This window comes from Saimiri boliviensis, chromosome 9, assembly GCF_048565385.1.
Source record: "Saimiri boliviensis isolate mSaiBol1 chromosome 9, mSaiBol1.pri, whole genome shotgun sequence".
In the NCBI taxonomy this organism is placed as follows: Eukaryota; Metazoa; Chordata; class Mammalia; order Primates; family Cebidae; genus Saimiri; species Saimiri boliviensis.
This window is the reverse complement of record NC_133457.1, coordinates 80,467,646-80,489,091: the sequence shown is the minus strand read 5'-3', so window position 1 is coordinate 80,489,091 and position 21,446 is coordinate 80,467,646. Positions and strand designations below refer to the sequence as shown.

Sequence of the window (21,446 nt, the reverse complement as noted above, 5' to 3'; positions counted from 1 at the left end):
CCCTCTTCCCAGAAGTTTTCTAGGATTGCCCAAACTTGGTACATATCCCCTGCATCTAACACAGGAGCTAGCGCAGTTAAACACTCAATTAGCCCATTAATTCGGCAATCATTAACTCGGCATCTACCATAACATTGTTTTTTATTCATTTGTTTGTTTGTTTTGTTTTTAAAGAGTCTTGCTCTGTTGTTTAGGCTGGAGTGCAGTGGCACAATATTGGCTGACTGCAACCTCCACCTCCCATGTTCAAGTAATTCTTGTGCCTCAGCCTCCCAAGTAGATAGGATCATAGATGCATGACACCACGCACAGCCAATTTTTGTATTTTTTAGTAGAGACAGGGCTTCACCATGTTGGCCAGGCTGGTCTTGACCTCCCGATCTCAAGTGATCCACCTGCCTTGCCTCCCAAAGTGCTGGGATTACAGGTGTGAGCCACTGCACCTGGCCCACTGTACATTTTTATGTATAATCTACTCCATACAGTTATCACAGTAACATCAGAGAAAGAGGGAAAGGAGGGAAGACTGTTAAAGTCATGCTTTAGAAGAAAAATCTGGGGCTCAGAGAAGTAACATAATACATCCAAGTGTACAAAGTAAGCAAGTGGCAGGCAGACCCAGAATGCAAACCTTTGTCTTCCAGCCCCAGCCCTGGCACCTGGCTTTCCACTCGAGGCCCAGGCTGGCAGCTGGCAGACAACATCGCACCCACAGACATTATCTGTTTGGCCTCCGTGGCTTGCTTGTTTGCTCGTTTGTTTTAACTATACTCCTTGCCAATGTTGGAAAATTTAGGGATGTTAACAGTCCAGGTTCCCATTTTCATTCAACACTTGAACACCTGGTACATGTCAAGCACAAGGAACATAATCCAACAACAAAACAGAAATGGCCCCAGTGCTCACAGAGGGACTCAGACAATAAACCAGTAAGTGAGGAAAAATACCTAAGAGGACAAATTGTGATCAGTGCTGTAAATGAGAAAAAAGTAGAGAAGGCGGAGAGGAAACACCAGCGATAGGGTGTTTCCAATGGAATAACTTCAATGTGGGCTTCCTCAGTTATTCAATTATTTTCAATGGAATAACTGAGGCCATTATTTTCAGTGGAATAACTGAGGAAGCCCACATTGAAGAAGTGACGTCTGAACAAAAACTCAAGAGGGAAGGAGTGGGGGATGTGGACATCTGGGGAAAGAACACTCCAGCAGATGAGTGGCAAGTGCAGAGGTCCTGAATGGCATCTCTGATAGGAATGGAGAAACATCATCTTTCTAGACACAGCATGTGGCAGAAAGAGACAACTTCCCCTTTAGGGTACTGGAATGTGGCTCCCAGCCAGTAACAGGTTCCCAGCCTTCCCTGCATCCGGCGTGGCCATGTGACTATTCTCACCAATGAAGGGCGAGGGTTATCGATGTATCGCTCCCACACCAAAACAGCCAAAAAGGTGTGCCTCCTCCACCCTCTCACCTCTTCCACTGGCTAGACAGAGATGACAGTAAGGCCCCAGAGAGCAGAGGCTTCAGGATACAAAAAAAAAGCCACCTGCTGACCAGGAACTGCACAGTGATCTGTTTACATGACAAAAGATAAACTTCTTTGATATCATTAGTGCAAGTCATGAAAATGTGGGGGTAGGCCGGGCACAGTGGCTCACACCTATAATCCCAACACTTTGGAAGACCAAGGCAGGCAGATCACTTGAGGCCTGGAGTTCCAGACCAGCCTGGCCAACATGGCAAACCCTGTTTCTACTAAAAATACAAAATTTAGCTGGGTATGGTGGTAGGTGCCTGTAATCCCAGCTACTCTGGAGGTGAGGCACAAGAATCGTCTGAACCTGAGAGGCGGAGGCTGCAGTGAGCCCAGATTGTGCTACTACACTCCAACCTGGGCAACAGAGCAAGACTCCAAAAAAAAAAAAAAAAAAAAAAAAGGGTGTAAATTTATTACAGAATCTAGCAAGTGCCCTCCACACTCTATTATCTCCCTGACTGTGAAGCTGAAAATATATTTATTTTCTCCTCTCTGCTCAGTTTCTAATATGGAATTATTCCAGGTGTGCCTGGCCCCTATAGCGTTGAGTTTGCAGCCTTTGTACTATATATTTAACTAATTCTGCCTAAAACCAATACTTGTCTTCCTCCAACTCTAAACTCCAACCCTTACCACCACACCAAGAATCGAAATGCCCCGCATATCCTTTTCATTTGACATGTGAAAGTAAACAATGAATCCAATAGAGGTGGTAACAGCCCAAAGTGCCTATCAGTCCATCAAAGGATGCCAGGAGGGAGAATACCTCAATCTTTTTAATGGACAGAGGTATTCTGGAGGAAATGCCATCTACTCTTACCCTAAATATGATTATCAGTATACACAAAGTTGCCCCTAATACCAAAAATGTCTTAATTAAGAATGTTTAACACAGCTGGGTTGAACAAAAACAAAAGAGCAACAACAACAAAAACTGTTTATGCCTGTAATCCCTGCTCGCTTGGGAAGGCCAACACAGAAGGATCACTTGAGCCCAGGAATTCAAGACCAGCCTGGGCAACATAAGGAGACTCCATCTCTACCAAAAAAAGTTTAAAAATTATTAATAGCTGGGTGTGGTGGAGCATGACTGTAGTCCCAGCTCCTTGGGAGGCTGAGGCAGGAGGTTTGCTTGAGCCCAGGAGACTGATGCTACAGTGAGCCGTGATCATGCCACTGTATTCCATCATGGGTGACAGAGCAAGAAAGACCTTGTTTCTTAAAAAAAAAAAAAAAAGAAAAGAAAGAAAGAAAAAGAAAGAAAGAATGTTTACATGACAACAAAATGAATTTGGTTACCTCGGACTGGATCCTGGACCAGATACAGGTATTGATCGACTTACGACCTATGCCACTTACGACCATTTGACTTTACGACCACAATCGCTAGCCACGACTGCTCTGCGTATGGCAGTGCAAACGTTGCCCAGCTGGGCGTACGACAGTGCGGACCAGTAACGGGCAGCACTACCATCTCCGCGTGCACCATTTCAACTGTTATCCCAGACTCGGTACAGCAATTTGTGTTTTGTGTCTTGGATATTCTTCATCAAACCCCTCCCAAGATGTCTACCAAGAGGAAATTGTCTTTGTCTACGCCTCAGCCTGCCAAGAATGAAAGAAAGGCCATCAATCTCGACACGAAAATGAAGGTAATTAAGCAGTACGAAGGAGGAAAGAAAGTGAATGTGATCGCACGTGATACGAAGTTATCACACTCGACTGTGTCAACGATTTTGAAAGATAAAGAAAGAATTCGTGAAGCTGTGAAAGGTTCTGCACCCATGTGATCAACAGTTATAACAAAGCAATGAAGAGGGCCCATCCATGAAATGGAGAAATTGCTGCCTCAGATGACGACATCAACAATCCACAGCCAAGCACCAGCGGCCAATAAAACATTTCGTACATGTTTATATATTTTGATATGTTTTGCAATCGGGAAAATGGTATTTCCTATGGTATTTTTTACAACTGTATTTTGTATTTTTGTATGCACCTGTATTTTGTAATTTTGTACGTTTTGCAAATATTAAACCAGTTGTACTGGTAATGCAGTGTTTTACTTAAACCTGACGGATGTAAAAATAGAAACAAAATGGTGTAGAGATGATACAAACGGCATAAAATGAACAAAGAAAATTATGATATATAACAATAATGAAAGAGAATTATGTTAAAATATGACTTAAAGATTTTTACAACATCATTTCACAGTACTGTACATATAGCCTACTCAACTTACGACCAAATCGTGTTATGACTGGTCTGTAGGAACCTATCGTGGTCGTAAGTCGAGCACTGGCTGTAAAAGACATGGCTGGGGCCATTTGAGAAATCTGAGTAAGGTCTACAGATTAGTTAATAGTGTTGTATCAATATTACTTTCCTGGTTTTGATAATTATACAATAGTTATAGAAGAAAATAACATTCAAAGAGTTTGGGTAAATAAATGTACATGGGAACTCTGTAGAATTTTTTTTTCTTTTTTTTTTTGAGATGGAGTTTTACTCTTGTTACCCAGGCTGGAGTGCAATGGTGCAATCTCGGCTCACCCCAACCTCTGCCTCCCAGGTTCAAGCAATTCTCCTGCCTCAGCCTCCTGAGTAGCTGGGACTACAGGCATGAACCACTACACCTGGCTAATTTTGTATTTTTAGTAGAGATGGGGTTTCTCCATGTTGGTCAGGCTGGTCTCAAACTCCTAACCTCAGGTGATCCGCCTGCCTCAGCCTCCCAAAGTGCTGGGATTACAGGCATGAGCCACCGTGCCCAGCTATATTTTTGCAAGCTTATAAATATTTCAAAATAAAAAGTTAAAAATATTTTTTTACAAAAGAAAGAAAAGCACCTTAACTGAATCATCACATGTGGGCTCCAGGCAAGAACCACTGATACCTTCTCACAAGGGCCCATCTACGTGGTCAAATGAAAACACCAACTTTAAATAAAAAGGATGAGAACCAACCAGATATTTTTGTAAAGCATTAACTGGCAAATTGCTTCACTTTTGAGCTAGTCTCAATCACCTAGAATCATTTTTTCCTGACAGTTCCCTGGGGAACTTTTAAGTCCTGATCAGAGGAAGTTCACACAGTGATTTATCTGTGCCCCAGGCAGAATCCCCATGATGGCTTAGACTCTGTTAATAAGACCCTGAAAATAAAAATCAGCAGGTGCATTGAGGTGAGATCACAGGACCCTGGGGCAAAGGACACCAAATTCCTGAAAGCAGGCATCCCATGGCAGGGGTTCAGAATCCTATACTCTTAAAAGTTTAAAATCTTGGCATGAGTAGTGGCTCAAGCCTGTAATTCCAACACTTTGGGAGGCCAAGGCTGGCGGATCACCTGAGTTCAGGAGTTTGAGACCAGCCTAGGCAACATGGTGAAACCCCATGTCTAAAAGAAATCCAAAAGTTACCCAGCCATTTGGGGGCGCTGAGGCTGAGGTGGGAGGATCATTTGGGCCTGGAAGGTCGATGCTGCAGTGAGCCATTTTTGTGCCACTGCACTCAAACCTCAGTGACAAAGTGGGACCTTGTCTCAAAAAAAAAGCTCTTACCAGCTAACAAGAGGAAACATGGAATTGGTAGTCACGCTGACGGCATGATGTCTAAGTGTTCTCTCGAATGACAAAATCAGACTTTACCAACTTCTTCTCTGGATAATAAATTCACTTCAGTGTTTTTTCAAACTATGAATCATAAAATCATTTTAGTGAATAACAGTCACCTTTAAAAAAAAAAATGTAGTAGAGAGGCCAGGTGCAGTGGCTCATGCCTGTAATACCTGCACTTTGGGAGGCTAAGGTGGATGGATCACCTGAGGTCAGTAGTTTGAGACCAGCCTGGCCAATATGGTGAAACCCTGTCTCTACTAAAAATGAAAAAAAAAAAAAAAAATTAGCCAGGTAGCCAGGCATGGTGGCAGGTGCCCATAATAATACCAGCTACTCAAGAGGCTGAGGCAGGAAAATTGCTTGGACCCAGCAGGCAGAGGTTACAGTGAGCAGAGATGATGCCACTGCACAGCCTGGGCCACAGGCCATCTCAAAAACAAAAAAAAAGTAGAGAGTAGACAATCTCAGCATGCATTCAGCCGATGAATGTCTTACTGTGGATCTTGTTTGAAGCACACAGTTCTATACAACCATCATCAGCCTTCCAAAACACAAGTGTCCTACATTTCAAATAATATGACAAATCCTGTCTTACTAAGTCAGAGGGGAAAAAAAATACTTTAAATAGTTCTTACAGTCACAATCACTTTTATTAGAACATCTGAGGTGTGTTCCCATGAGGGGAAAATTCTTTTGCAAACTGAAGTCAAAAACTTTAAGTATCTCCCCCAAGATATTTACTAATTACAAACAGGAAAATAATAAAACACTACAGTGGAGAAATCCTGTAGATGCCACGTAATCAGGGTCAACATCACCAGTAGTAAGACATACTGACATCACATACCCCAGTATCATATGAAGGACACAAAATCACTTTTGTGGTATTCTTGCCAAATTGCTTAATTTCAATTTATTTATGATAACATCAGAGAAAGCCACAATGGGAACCATGCTAAAAATGAACTGACCAGCACTCTTCAAAAATTAAGTTATGAAAAACCAGGAAAGGCTTACGAACTGTCACATACCAGAGGCGACTAAGGAGACATGCTCCCTTTAGATGTAATGTGGGATCTCCATTGGAGGCTCAACCAGAGGAAGACATTAGTGGGAAAACTGGTGAAAGTGAGAGAAAGTTTAGTTAATTTCTTGGTTTTGATCATTCTACTGTGGTTTCATAAGGCATAATATTAGGGAAGTTGGGTAAAGAGTCCGTGTATGGGAATTCTCTACTATTTTGCAACTTCACTAAAAATCTCCAATTATTTCAAAATAAAAAATTTTTTTAAAGATGCTTTTTCTGAAGAAAGAAATGAGAGAGTATTCTGCCCTATAAACTATGTGGCATTTAAACACGGTATAATGCTGTAGGATCGTGCTGTACCTCCAACTCTCTAACTTTAAGGGATAAACACAATGTGCATTTGGATGTGTAATCTTAAGTAATCTTCATCTTAATTGACGGTGTAATATTAAGTAAACTTAATACGGGGAAAGAGCTGAAGCTGTCCTTCTTTACCCAGGCTCTTGCTCAGCCCTCTGTCACCTCTCGCTTCTTCCTGATACCCAGCAGGAGGATTGTCAAGATGCTCTTTTCCTCCTCAGGAGGAACAATGTGAGACATGCGACAAACACTGCAACTACGGCTTCCCAATCTCTCACGAGCATCCACAGAAAGTGCAAGGCACGTGTGGAGGGTGAGGGGAGATACTTACTAACGCAACAAATACTTTCTGAGTGCTCCTGTCTACCCGGCACAGTTCCAGGCCCCAGGGAAACAGCCACAAACAAGATCTACATGGTGACTGGCGAGATTATAAGCAAACAAAAATATATTCACACATATAAATTCCTAAAATGGGAAATGTTACCAAGCCAGAAAACCAGAGTAAGGTGATAAAGCCTTCTCTGAAGACAGGCATTTGAGACAGAACCTCATTCTTCTCTGAGACTCAGTTTCCCATCTAGGAGATGAATCTAATGATGCTCTTCCCTGCAGAACTGTTGTGAAGAAGTGAACTAGATAATACAGCACAGGATTTAGCAGAATTCCTAGCAAGTGAATGAGTGGCCAGAAATAGTAATTAGTGACCAAATTACCGATCAGCCATTACACTGAAAGCATTAACTTTCTCAATTTACTTTAAATTGTACATATCCCATTGAAATGTACTTAAAGTGTCTATGAAAAAATCACTGATCACAGAAACAGCCATTTCCTCTCTCCTGGACAGCAACCATGAAAAATGAATAGATTTGGAAAGGGACAAAGCAGAAAACACAAATGCTCAGCCCAGAGACAGTAGGATTGATGGAAGGCAAGCTCCCTGGCCCTCCTGGTGGTTATCTCCTTTGTGCTTGCATGAAGTCGTGGGCTAAATCCGAGCCAGGGGTGACCAACTTCCCTGGGAGGATTTTTTCCCTATCTTTTTATAATTTGAACTTGAGGAATGGCAGTCAAACCCACCAAAATAAATCTCTCAGTCCTCAGTAAGGGGCAGAAACACTATTACCTCTTTTCCCAGGCTATAGGTATTACTATAACATATTATCTTTCATAAAACAAGCTTCAGAAGATGGCATCCCGATTCCAGAATCTGGAGAAACAGCCAAAGCTATCAAAATAGCTTAGAAAAACAGTCAAGAAACAAGTGTGTATAATATGAATCAATTTCGGACCCAAGTGCTATATATCACACAACTGGACATTTCTAAATAACTTCTCTCTGTCAGGCAAAAAGAAACACAAACACACTCTATTTCTGCCACTCCACTCTCATGCTCACACACACACAGTTTCCATGTTTAAAATAAAGCAATAGATGTTTAAAACCAAATTATGTTTAGTAAATAGTCTCAGTCACTCAAGAGAACCTTTCAAACTATGAAAATGCCTTGTATAAGTGTATTCTGCACCCAAACATATTTTAACACATTGTGTAAGAAACGACACCAGGCATTTGCATCTCATTTCTTATCAAGTTCCCCTAAAAGAAAGAAAAAACTTCCATAAGCTCCCAACTCAAGGAATCAGCAACAGCAGCAACTCCCGCCTCTTTTCTCTTTCCGGCCAGCAGTCCCTTCCCTCCCTTGCCCTCCAGCCTTCTCTCTCCAACCTCCAACTCCCTGTTTTCTTTTTCTCTTCTTCAAAACAAAAAGAGACAAACAAATAACATCTGTCTTCTGCTGAGCCTGGGTTTGTCATGTCCAGGTGAGGGCTGGGATCCAGGGATGCGGACCAGGCCATGCCTCAAACAAGGAGTCAAAAAGTTTCAAAAGATAACAGAAGTCAACCTCTGCGTAGGGGAATGGAAGCTAAGCTCTCTCCTTCCTTTCACCTCTCCTTTAACTGGAAGGGCAGCAACAGGCCACCTCCGCGCCCTCACAGCCCAATCACACCGCACAAGCCTCCCACCTCTCACCTAAAACAATTCCCTCCAGAAACCTGAGCCCAGATGCCTGATGGTGCAGCTTCCCACACTGGTGATCTCTCCTCCCAAACCTAGAGCCCCTAGATCGGGCGTGACATTCTGCTCTCCTGCCTTCCTCCCTTCCTCTCTCCGATGCCTGATCTTCCACTCCTACCTCCCGAAATTGGCCGTCAGTAACAACAGTGAGTATAAAAAACAATAGTAACTATGATTTAGTGGATAGTTATTATGCATATATTTATTTCATCAGATCTCAACTACTTATACAGCATTATTTTACAGAAGTGGTTCTCAAATGTTGTAGCCTCAGGACACTTTTATAGACTTAAAAATTACTGAGGAGCCCAAAGAGCTTTTATTAACATCAATTATATCTACTGATAGTTACCATATTAAAAATTAAAACTGTGAAAATTGTAAACAAAATGCAAAATCCACAGAGCCATGACATCATCACACATCATGTAGTTTCTGGAAGACTCGACTGTACCCTCATAAGAGAATGAAAAAATGGAATATAACATCTTAGTAGTACTGTGAAAATAGTTCTGACTTTGTGAACCCCCTATACATGAGTCTCAGTGATTCCCAGTGGTCTCCAGATCACACTTTGAGAATCACTGTTGTACAAAACAGAACCTGAGCCTTCAAGAGGAAAATCAGCTTGCCCAGTCACTCAGCTAGCCCACTGAAGGGCTCTAGCCTTAACCCATGTCACGCAGCACTGTTACCCTTTCTCTTTCTTTACTGTGCCCTTCCTGGGAGACAGAATTCCCTTCCACCACAACAACTATCACCTTCCAGTGACCCACCTACAAATGCGCATCCGTAGAGCTCCTAACTCACCTGAGTTTCTTCTGCCTGGAGTTCCCACCAGCACCCTGAACTGAATCAGCAGACCGCTGAGCCCTTCCACCCACCCCAGCCCACTCAGGACCAGCACTGTTGCCTTTGGGAAAGGTCACTCTTCCATTAATAAGGCCCCACACCGCTCAGAGTCATCTTTGACTCCCCACCTCTCTATGTCCTGCTGACTGGTCTTGAGAATGTCCCTTGCAACAGCCAAAAGCAGGATATAAAAGTGTGTACATTGGCCGGGCGCGATGGCTCAAGCCTGTAATCCCAGCACTTTGGGAGGCCGAGACGGGTGGATCACAAGGTCAAGAGATCAAGACCATCCTGGTCAACATGGTGAAACCCCGTCTCTACTAAAAATACAAAACATTAGCTGGGCATGGTGGCGTGTGCCTGTAATCCCAGCTACTCAGGAGGCTGAGGCAGGAGAATTGCCTGAACCCAGGAGGCGGAGGTTGCGGTGAGCCGAGATCGCGCCATTGCACTCCAGCCTGGGTAACGAGAGCGAAACTCAGTCTCAAAAAAAAAAAAAGTGGGTACATTATATTCCTACACAAATTGGAAAAAAACTAGATGTAAAACCACCAAAAGCTTATGAGTACTTAGCACCAGATCATGAGATTATGAGCAATTTGTGATTTGATTTCTTTGGTATATTTTTCTGCATAACACACGTTTCAGAAGCATACATTATTTTCACAATCAGAAAATACAGTGATTGCTTCTTCAAGGCTTTGCCTGTAAGTTTTGTCCCTCACCTCTGCCTTTTCCAGTTACAACCAATCCCAAAATCCAATCACCATGGGTCATATTTCAGTTTTCTTTACTGTCTTCCTGCACTGGTTGTCAGCTCTCAGACAGACATCTTGAACCTCAGCCTGGCATCACAGAGTGGTGGCAGGGAAGTCAGTGAGATAATAATTCATAAAAGGCGCTTAGCACAACCCTTGGCAAACGGTAAATGAAAGACCTGGAACCAACTCAAATGCCCATCCACGATAGACTGGACAAGGAAAATGTGGCACATATACACCATGGAATACTATGCAGCCATAAAAAATGACGAGTTTGTATCCTTTGTAGGGACATGGATGAACCTGGAAACCATCATTCTCAGCAAACTGACACAAGAACAGAAAGTCAAACACCACATGTTCTCACTCATAGGCAGGTGTTGAACAATGAGAATACATGGACACCGGGAGGGGAGCATCACACACTGAGGTCTGTTGAGGGGGGCCGAGGGAGGACAGCAGGTGGGTGGGGAGGTCAGGGAGGGATAACATGGGGAGAAATGTCAGATGTAGGTGATGGGGGGATGGAGGCAGCAAACCACATTGCCATGTGTGTACCTATGCAACAAACCTGCATGATCTGCCCATGTACCCCAGAACCTAAACTACAATAAAAATAAATAAATAAATAAAATAAAATAAATAAAGGCTCACCAATGTTCGTGCTAGTATTATTATTACCCTACACGGCTATTGGATGAAACTTGGGAAAACACTAGTTGGCGAATGATAGCCCTGTTTCAGAACCATCAGCAGTTCGCAATGCCTAATACCTGATGCTGACAGAACCCTTGCTTTTGGACCCAGCACTGTAAGAAATGCTACCTCATTCAATTACCATCCCAGCCCCATGAGGTAGGTCCTAGAGATCTCCATTTTACAGATGAAGAAACTGAGGCACAGAGACATTCAATAAAGTGCCAAGCCATGGAACTGGGAAGTAAAAGAGCTGGAATTGAAGCCCTTTTTCAAGCACAAGAGAATTTTCCAGCATGGTGCATATATTTTTATACACACTGTTGAATATGTGCCTTTTCAGCATTTGAAAGGTGACTAATGCAATTAACTAAATCCTTATTTTATTTTATGTTAACTTAAATAGTCATATAGACCGCTGACAGTTATACTGGCCAGCATAGGCTCTACAGATGAAAAACCCAAACGCCCAGGCTTAACAAAGGAAAGATCTCACAACACCCTGTCTACCTGCTTTGCAACTACTTCTTAAAAAATCTTCGATTCATCCAAAATCGTTCATGAAATAAGTGTGTTCAACCCTCCAGCCACCCCTGCCCTCTACTCGACTAAGTCTTCTGTATAATGGAAGGACTTGAGGAAGTTAGAGTAGGGGAGACTTGGGTTCAAGTCTGGTATTACAGTGTCCTAGCTGTGTGACCTTGGGCAGTCTTCTTTCTGAATAAGAGACCTTATTTTGGTCTCTGAGCCCTTGTTCCTCATTAGTAGAATGGGCTGACAATGCCAAGTTCCAAAGAGTATCAGCCAAGCACCTAACAGACATTATCTACATGGTGCTGGTAATAACCCTTCAGGGCTGAATTCCAGTTCCACCCTCTTACCTGAGAGAATGTAAAAGCCCTGGAGATCTCTTCCTCCAGCCTCCAGAATCCCCTAAAGGTTCCCTCTCAACTGTACACAGATTCTGTCATTATTTTTGTGTGTTGTGTGTTCTCTGACACTAGCTCAGCATTTCCCTGAGGCCAAAGTTCCTGTCATCTGTGAGCCCAGAAGCAAGGAATCACCACATAAAGGACTCTGAAGGGAACTGGAGCGGCTCCACTCAGCCCAACATTATTATGTGAGGGTCTCAGTCTCCCCTCTGTAAAATGGGAAGAAGTGAGGGTTTTTATCAGTCAGTCAATTGGTGGGAGGAGGAAATACAAGTGCCAAGGTAAAGAAATGAACATGGTAACTGGTACCTGGCAGTGCCTTCACAGATGCCTCCCATCCTTAATATAAGACATGTTTGTCCTCATCATCACAGACCTAAGAGGCTAACCACCAACTACTTTCCCTTTGACACTATCTTGTTTTTAAAAGGGGGAGATGTCAATACATCCTAAAGATACCAAATCAGGCAAAATGCCACTGGTGGTTTTTTTTTTCTTCTTTTTCTCTCCTGAGCTTGATAGACTTGATGCTAGATTCTACCTGAGAGGCTAATCAAGAAGGAAGGCTAAGGACTGTCAGAAAAGAAAAAGAATCAGGTGGATTTGCCTTATCAGATAAGCAAGCACATTATAAAACACAGCTGTAAAGCTGGCACATCACCAGCACTCAGTCAACATTTTTTTGGCATTTTTTTTTAAATACTTGTTTTGGAATAAAGTTACAATCATTAAACTGTAAAAATAATAGCAATGACAAATAGCACTCTTCATGGCACCCTTGCTGAATGCCAGGCTCTGTGTGGAGAGCTTTATCCACATGAGTTATCTCACTTGAACCCACAACAGTGTTTTTCACACTCCAACTACAATTCATTTGTGGATCACACCTGTAATCCCAGCATTTTGGGAGGCCGAGGTGGGAGGATCACTTGAGCCCAGGAGTTTCAGACCAGCCTGGGCAACACAGGGAGACTCTACCTCTACAAATAATTTTAAAAATTAGCCAAGTGTGGTGGTGTGCACCTATAGACCCAGCTACTCAGGAGCCTGAGGCAGGAGGATCACCTGAGCCTGCCAGGAAGTTCTGGCTGCAGTGAGCCATGATTGCGTCACTGTACTCCAGCCTGGGCAACAGAATGAGACCCTGTCTCAAAAAAAAAAAAAAAAAAAAAGGGGCACAGCTGTGACTATCCTAATAAACTAACTTTGACTTTGGGCAAATTAACTATGTGCTATGATCTAAATGTTTGTGTTCCCCTAAAATTCAAATATTGAAACCTAACCCCTCACTGAGATGGTATTAAGAGGTAGGACCTTTAAGGTGATTAGGTCATGAGGTCCTTGTGAATAGGATTAGTACCCTTATAAAACAGGCCCAGTGGAGTCTGTTTGCTCCTTTCACCAAGTGAGGACACAGCAAGAATCTATCATGTATGAGGACCTGGCTCTCACCAGACAGCCTATCTGCTGGCACCTTGATCTTGGATATCTCAAACTTCAGAGCTACGAGAAATAAATGCTTGTTGTTTATCAGTCACACAGTTTATGCTATTTTTTTATAGCAGTCCAAACAGACTACGAAACTATGTCTCCCAATCTGTAAAATGCCATAACAATAATAGTCTCTACCTGCCAAGATAGGTGCAAAGATTAGATTTTGTACCTGGAGCTAGGACCTGAGAATTTGGCACAGAGCCAAGTGTCAATAAAGTGGTATCATCATGGCTATGCAGCAGAATCACTTCCGCATTTGAAATGATTATTACTGTCACATAATTGAGAGCCATAAGACAATAAAAATAAACTCATCACATCTTGTCCTAAATCAAGCACTCATATTCCTTACAAGGCGGACTGATTACCGCAAAGGCCCCTAGTTGAGAAACTGAGTCATATTCAGTACTCCACCACCAGCAGTCCTTACTTTCCAATCACTCTGGGACTTGTTTTGCTGCTGGTTGCTTTCCCTTTGCCTGAAGCTCCACTACTCTAAAAATTAACCTTAAAAAATAGTATCAAACATTTCCTTCAATCCTCCTCACAACCGACTGAAACTTCTCCAGTGCCAAAAAAGTTTCTAAGAGATTTTTTTTTTAATTACCTAAACAAGCACTGCTGGGTTAATAATTAATTCCAAGAATTAATTATAAAACTACGCATGAGAAAAGTAAAAATTCAAACAGTCAAAAAAAAAAAATGCCTTTCATCTTCACCTAATGGATTCATTATCAGTCCTCCTCTTTAGAGGTATCAGTGTTAGGTTTCTTATAAATTGTTACATACAGATGAATCTGTGTGTGTGTGTACATCTGTTAACACACACATATATACAATTTTACTCCATCCACTGTACTAACTTTACTCCCCTGTGGACATCTTGCTTTTCTCAATCCTCTACCTTGGAACTCTTTTAAGATCAACACCCTCTTTCTAAGAGCTGCATAACTTTCCACCAAATGACTTAGGCCATAACTTAAATTTCCCATTTTTGTATATTCAGGTCATTTATGCTTTTTTGTTATAAATGATGATGCAAAAATCACCATCTTTACACACATATCTTTGTAGGCAGAAATATAATCCATATAATACAAATTAGAAATTGGAAAAACAAGAAATGGTCAGATGAAAGAGTTTAGAGACTTCCAATTTTTTTTAAGGGAGGCATTTTCTGCTTATGTATAAAGATTTCTAATCTTGACAGCTACTGTCGAATTTTCCAACATGAAATTTTCAGATGTTTTGATCCTTTACGCTTTCATGACCATTGCAGAGGTGACTGTTTCATCATTCCTGTACCAGCAATTGATGCTCAGTTCATATTTATCAACCTCACTGGTTTAAAAAACGGCATTTTATCATCATTATGATATGCATGTCTTTCCTTATAAATTAGGTCAAGTATATTCAGTTGCCCATTTATATATCTCTTTCTACTCACTGCCAATTTCTGAATCATTGACTCTCTTTGAAAGTACTGTTGGGAAGGTTATCAAGTAGCCTTGACTTCAAGACCAAGGACACCATATCTTATTCTCATCATCCTGGCAATATATGGCACCAACAGCCACCAACTCCTTCAGGATTCTCTTCTCTCTTCCCTACCATGACCATTTGCCGTGATGGTTCTCCTCCACGGACTGCAGGCCAATCTTCTCCCGACAACCTAAAGACGGACATATCCCAATGTCCAATCCCTGCCTCCCTTTTCTTCTCACCTAACATCCTTAGGTTGTGGTTTATGTGCAAAAGATTTCCAAATGTTGATCCTCAAATCACCTGAGACCTAAACCCACATTTTCAACTTTATGCTGAACACCTCTAGCAGAGGGATGGATGTCCTTCCCATACTTCAGATAATGAACAAGGTCAACAGGCATGAAGCACTTAAATCTGTGCTTATACTTGACACTTATTGCATCTCACGTAATTCTCCACATCCAAGAGAGAATACACCAACTTCACTGTCGACCTTCCTCAAATCTGGTTCACCTCCTTGAGCATCAAACCTCAGTTAACGACTCTACACTCACATCCTTCCCCCTTCCTCTCATCCAGATCCTGCCAATTCTGCCAGTGAATGGTCTTCATATATCTATCCTGCCTTCCCGTTTCTACCTCTGGCTCAGACTGCTGATCACTTGCCTCTTACGTCAGTCTTGACACTGCCAGAGTTCTCTACTGGAAAAAGAAATAACATCCCGTGAATCTGCCTCCTCCACGTACCTGGGCTCCAGGCCTATGCTGGCAAGACACTGAACTCACAAGTCCTGTCCCAGCAGGTCCAATATTCAAGAAGACTCATGCTAATACATAATCCCTTTCTCAACAGATCACTGGCTCACCAGGCCTCATTCCCCTGGTATCCCAGACAGCACCCAGCACAAGTCTATGTGGTTGGTAGGTGCTTTATAAAGACTTTCTAAAGTAACGCAGTACAATGCTCTAGCATGTGTTCATATTATTCCAAAGACGAAAAAGAACTTCTATACACATGAAAATCCATAATAAAGAAAAATCTTTCTAAAGTTTATCTTCTATGATTGAATGTACACAGAAACATAAATATTCCCTTAAAGCAAAAAAGTCAAACCCTTACTCTAAACAGCTTTAGAAATAACTCAAAAGTCACGAAAAAGCAGATTTTAGAAACATTGGGTTTTAGTGATTACAAACCAAAATAATGATTCCCGACTTGCCAAGAGAAAAAAAAAAAAAAAAAAAAAACAGATTCAGATGAGTCAAGTAAGGTTCTGGAAATCTTTTGATTTTATGGTCTTCAGATGCCCCAATCAGGCATCCGCACTACCAAACATTAACCTCCACAAGCTGATATGACAAAAGGAAAAAGGCCATGTCATATATGGTAAGTCAAATATCCACCAATTCGGTCAAGAAGTCACTAAAATCAAGTGGCTCTGCGTGAACTGTGCCCATCAACTCGGAGGACACATCCCATTTAGGTCTACTGTATTCTTTAAGGTCAAACCCATTTAAAAAGTAACTTTTCCAAATAATCTTTCTAAACTGATTAAAAAGAGGTCACTGAAAAGGAAGCACAGACTATTTTTCAGTGAATGAAAAGAAGGACTCTGAAAAGCATTACTTTGTAGAAATACATAACAAGATTAAATTGTGTGTGTGACACGCTTCCTCTCTCAACATCAGCATACATCCAAACACGTGTAAAAAGCGTCCTTGACTTTTTCCTAGGAGTCAGGACTTTGTCAAAGTTTTCCCATCCACTCTCTTAACATGAAGTTAGGAATTGCTATGTTATCGATTAGACATTCAGGGAATCAAAAGCATCTCTAACTAAAAGATTAAAAAGTAGCATGGTTAGTTACTAAGAGAACTTCTGAGTTGGCAGAAATTAGGGGTTCGCCTGACAGCTCGTGTTGCCCCCCTCAGCACTCTCACCTTCCCCGCAACTATCTCACATCTTCACGGAAGTGTTCCCCTGATGCTTTTTTAAAAGGGGAACAAGAAAATCTCAAGTCAACAGGAGGGAGAGAGTTTATGGAATCTTCTCCGTTACCACCAGGGTCCCCTCCAGGGCAGTGTGAACGGGACAGCAGTGCACGAAGTCCTCCAGGCCCCCAGAGGCCACAGCCTGGGCCCGGTGGGCCAGGGAACAGCCAGTGACCCTTTTAAGTCCAGGCTGGCTCTGGGGGAGCTGGAAACAGGCTCCCTCCGGGTGGGAGCGCGACGAGGGGGCGGGGCGCGGGCGGCCCCACTCACCTGCGATTCAAGGGCCGGACCCTCACGGCCACCTTGACCGATGCCATTGCTCATCCCGACCTAGCCCTCGCGGGGTCCCACCAACCCAGAACTCCGCGGCCGCCGCCGGCGACTCGGGCGACTCAGACCGCGGCTCCCGCCCACTTCCCTCTCGCCTCCGCCCCTCTGCCTCGGGCCGGACCTGGAGTTCCGCGGCGGCCCCACCTGCCAGGCCACTGAGCATGCCCAGAGCGGCTCCGGCCCGCGTGATCCACGCGCCGCGCTTTGGCGGCGGCCGGGCGGCGCAGAGGGGCGGGGCCGCGGGGCCTGGGTGCCGCCTCCGTGGTCGCCAAGTCTGGAAAGGCCACGTTGTGGACATGAAGGGCGACCAGGGGCGGAGGATTTCAGGAAAACTAGAACTCACTCTCGTAGCCTGAAAACCTGGAGAGAAGAGGGTCCCAACAAGTTAAAGCCAAAAGGCAAGGATCACAATCCTGGGGTCAGATGACCAAAGCCAGCTTTTCGGCCCTTAACAAGGACCTGGCTTCGCCCGGACAAGCATGAGTTAACTCATCCATTTTACACGCGAACAAACTGAGGCTCGGCTCAGAGATGATCACAGCTTGTTAGTGGCGAACTCCGCTAGGGCCTTCTCTGCTACCGTAAGGAGGTCCAAGCATATGTTTTGGACCTCTTAACTCACGTTATCGAGAAATGAAAATTAATAGGGTATGGGATGCTGTAAATGTGTGCGGGAATGTCGTGATATTGGCTGGAATCAAATCTTATTTGCACTGGTTTTGCACTTTCGTTACGCTTTAGTAATTTTTACTTTTATTCATAAGGGAGGTAAAGGCAAGGACAACTGGTATCTTAAGGCTTAGGGCCTCTGGTAGAAGTGAGCGCCACCTCCCCTCCTGTGTAGAATGCAAACCCATTCATCCAGTGAATCAGGCATCCGTGAATTCGTTTACATACACCCAGAAGCCCATCGGGAGCAGAACCTCCAGGAAGCCAAGCTATATTGGGGGACTCGAATGGAAGCGGAGCTTCTCTTTTTAAGTCCTGACTCCAAAACTAGCCTTGTGAGCCCTCCATTCTGAATTCCTGGGCGCCTCTGAGGCTTCCTGCCTCATCTGCAAATCAGGAAAAACGGCATGGCGATGGTGAATGTCTTCAGTGAGATGATGTCTGCAAATATGCAACCTGCTTATACAAATCATTATCTTCATCACCTTCCCTGGACTCCTAGGGCCAGCACGGAATCATGGCACCCCTATGTTTCTACAGCATAGAAATCACCAAGTTTTCCCTCTATCTGGAGCAGATCTGGGTGCGAATTTGACCAATGGGTAGCAGGAAAACCCGGAGCAGGGCATTAAGGAGCAGGCGAGCGGGCCAAGCATGCGCAGTAGCGGCGGGTTGGTTTGAGAAGCCGCCAGGGAGCCAGCGCGGCGCCCGAGCTGCCCGGGACAGGGGCGGGGCCCGCCTTATATGGGAGCTGCGTGGGGACAAACTGCGCGGGCCCGAGGCGCGGCGCGGTGCGGGGACCGGGCGGAGGGCCCGCCACCTGGGGGACACGGCGCGCGGACGCCAGGCCGGTTCTTAAGGACAGCAGGATTCAAACTTTTCAGGAGTGCTAGCTTACTCCTGACGGCGATTTTCTGTATCGGGGTTTTATTGGTCGGTGGTTTAGGAGGTTTTGCTCATTCATTGGTTAGCGTAATTCCAACAACCTCCACGTTTCTTAGCCCCCGGTCTATCCACGACTTCGCCGTCTAACACAAAACAGACCATCGCAACCCGGCAGACACTTTAGACAACAAACAGCATGCCTGGGGCTTTTGAATAGGAAGCATCAAGGCTTCATCACCGCAGATGGGGCGGAACGGGCACTTGATTATCGGAAAGTATTTCTATTGGAGTGTGAAGGAAGTTTCTGAAAGGGAAGATTATTATAAGATAAGGGGTTTGCTCATCTTCTCAAACTTTAGTGTGCCTGCTTTAAAGGGCTTTGCAAACTTGAATGTTTATAGAAATCACCTGGCGGTCTTGTGAAACTGCAGCTTCTGATGCGCAGATCAGAAGGGAAACCTGAGACGCGGCATTTCCAGCACGCTCTGGAAGTGAAGCTGCTGCCGCTGCCACCCTCTCTGCAAGGAGCCAGGGGATAGATGACCTCCAAGCAAACTGTGAGAGCTTTAAAATACTGATAGTGAAAAACAGTCACAGGAGCTCTAGGCCAGGCACGGTGGCTCGTTCCTGTAATCCCAGCACTTTGGGAGGCCAAGGAGAATGGATCGCCAGACCTCAGGAGTTCGAGACCAGCCTGGGTAACACGGTGAAACCCTGTCTCTACGAAAAAGAAAAAAAAAAAAAAAAAACATTAACCTGGTGGCGTGTGTTTGTAGTCTCAGCTACTCAGGAAGCTGAGCTGGGAACAATCGCTTGCGCCTGCGAGATAGAGGTTGTGGTGTACTCCAATCTGGGTGACAGAGTGAGACCCCCGTCTCAAAAAAAAAAAAAAAAAAGGAGCTCAAAATCCGGGGCCCAAAAGGTCAGTAATGGAGTGAATCCGTATCAGTCATGTGCTGATGCATAAAAATACTGACCAAAACTGTGTAAGCTTAAAAACCGGTTATTTCTCTCAATTCTATGGGTTGCTGATGTCACCTGACCTATGTGGCTGTGGTCTCGGCTCAGTTGGGGTGAGGAAAAGTTGATGCATTTTGCTTTTTCATCCTCAAAAAGTTTAGACCAGGTTCCAGGTTTCTTGCGGCGGCAAGCCACCTTTCCAGGAGAAATGTGCATAGCCTTTGTTGGACTCACCTTTGCTCACCTTCCATTGACCAAAGGCGGTCACAGGGCCACGCCCAGTCAATATGGGTGGGGCCTGCCACCAGGAGAGAGTGAGTACTCAGGGGAGCCACTAAATTACAAACCTAAGATCACATTTATTTTTAATGCTTTGATAGTTATAGTTCATATAATTGTTTTTCCTTGTAATCCCATTTATTTTATTTTATGCATTTAAACTGTTATCCTGAAAATGTTCTTTTCACCAAACAACCAAAAAAAGATTTAAGAATTTTTTTTTTTTTTTTTTTTTTTTTTTTTTTTTTTTTTTGAGGTGGAGTTTTGCTCTTGTTGCCCAGGCTGGAGTGCAGTGGTGCAATCTCAGCTCACTGCAACCTCCACCTTCCGGTTTCAAGCTATTCTCCTGCCTCAGCCTCCCAAGTAGCTGGGATTACAGGCATGCACCACCATGCCCGGCTAATTTTTGTATTTTTAGTAGAGACAGGGTGTCACCATGTTGTCCAGGCTAGTCTTGAACTCCTGACCTCGCGATCCACCCTTCTTGGCCTCCTAAAGTGCTGGATTACAGGCATGAGCCACGGCGCCAGGCCAACATCTTTATTTTCTAAGAAGGCTGAATTGTGATGGGAAGGAGAAGAGAAAATTTAGAGACCTGGATTAAAACCCAAATGGTCTCAAATAGAGTATAACCCTGTCACCGAGATGCATGTGTGCATGGCTGTGGGGGCGTGGGATGTGATTGTTTGGTTTGTTTTGATGTAGTTTATTTTGGTCTTCATTTGTTGTTGAAGTTTTTTTCTGATGTTTAGCAATCTTTTTTAAAAAACTTTAATCTTTTTTAAATCCCTTTTTAATAAACTCTTTTAATTGCTGAAAACTTGAGTGATTTAAACTCTCTGAGTCTTAGCTTCTTCATTTTGAAGTGAAATAGCACTGTAATAGAATGTTCATGCCATCTCAAAACATTTGAATCATCAGGGAATACTGTTCTCAGAAGAAAAATACTGTATTCCCATGAGCTATGCTTTTTCTTTGTAACTTGACTTTTATAAAATCCTGATGAACATCAGACTGCCACACTTAAATTGGGACAAAGGATACAACTGACACCTCATAAACCCATCTATTTTCCTGTACTGACCATAAGCATTATATCATGTGGTACACTTAATATCTCCTACAGGAGTGCCTTACACCAAGGGACTTAACATTAAATTTAAGAGCTATGTGGTGAGACAATGAGAAAAACAAGTGTTTTCCTAGTTTTCAAATAAATGTATAATAAATAATAGTACCAGAGACAGAAATCATAGATAACAAGTTCAAACCCAACAATACCATTTTTTTTTTTTTTTTTGAGACAGAGTCTTGCTCAGTTGCCCAGGCTGCAGTGCAGTGGTGCAGTCTCAGCTCACTGCAACCTCCAACTCCCAGGTTCAAGCGATTCTCCTGCCTCAGCCTCCCAAGCCACTGAGATTACAGGCGCCTAATTTTTGTATTTTTAGTAGAGATGGGGTTTCACCACGTATGCCAGGCT

The 21,446-nt window shown here is 43.5% G+C and overlaps 1 protein-coding gene across 6 annotated transcripts in view; it reads right to left on the bottom strand.

Moving 5' to 3' along the window:
• The window catches only part of KIF16B (kinesin family member 16B), a 314,783-nt gene extending 297,447 nt beyond the window's left edge, over positions 1-17,336 (bottom strand). For 2 of the 6 annotated variants that reach the window (XM_039479728.2, XM_074406213.1), the window contains exon 1: positions 17,114-17,336. In XM_039479728.2, the coding sequence (XP_039335662.1) occupies positions 17,114-17,160 (47 nt within the window). In that variant the 5' untranslated portion in view covers positions 17,161-17,336. The remainder of the gene's footprint in view (positions 1-17,113) is intronic. The other 4 variants (XM_074406210.1, XM_074406211.1, XM_074406214.1 and 1 more) reach the window with 2 other exon arrangements.
• Positions 17,337-21,446: the final 4,110 nt, after the last annotated feature.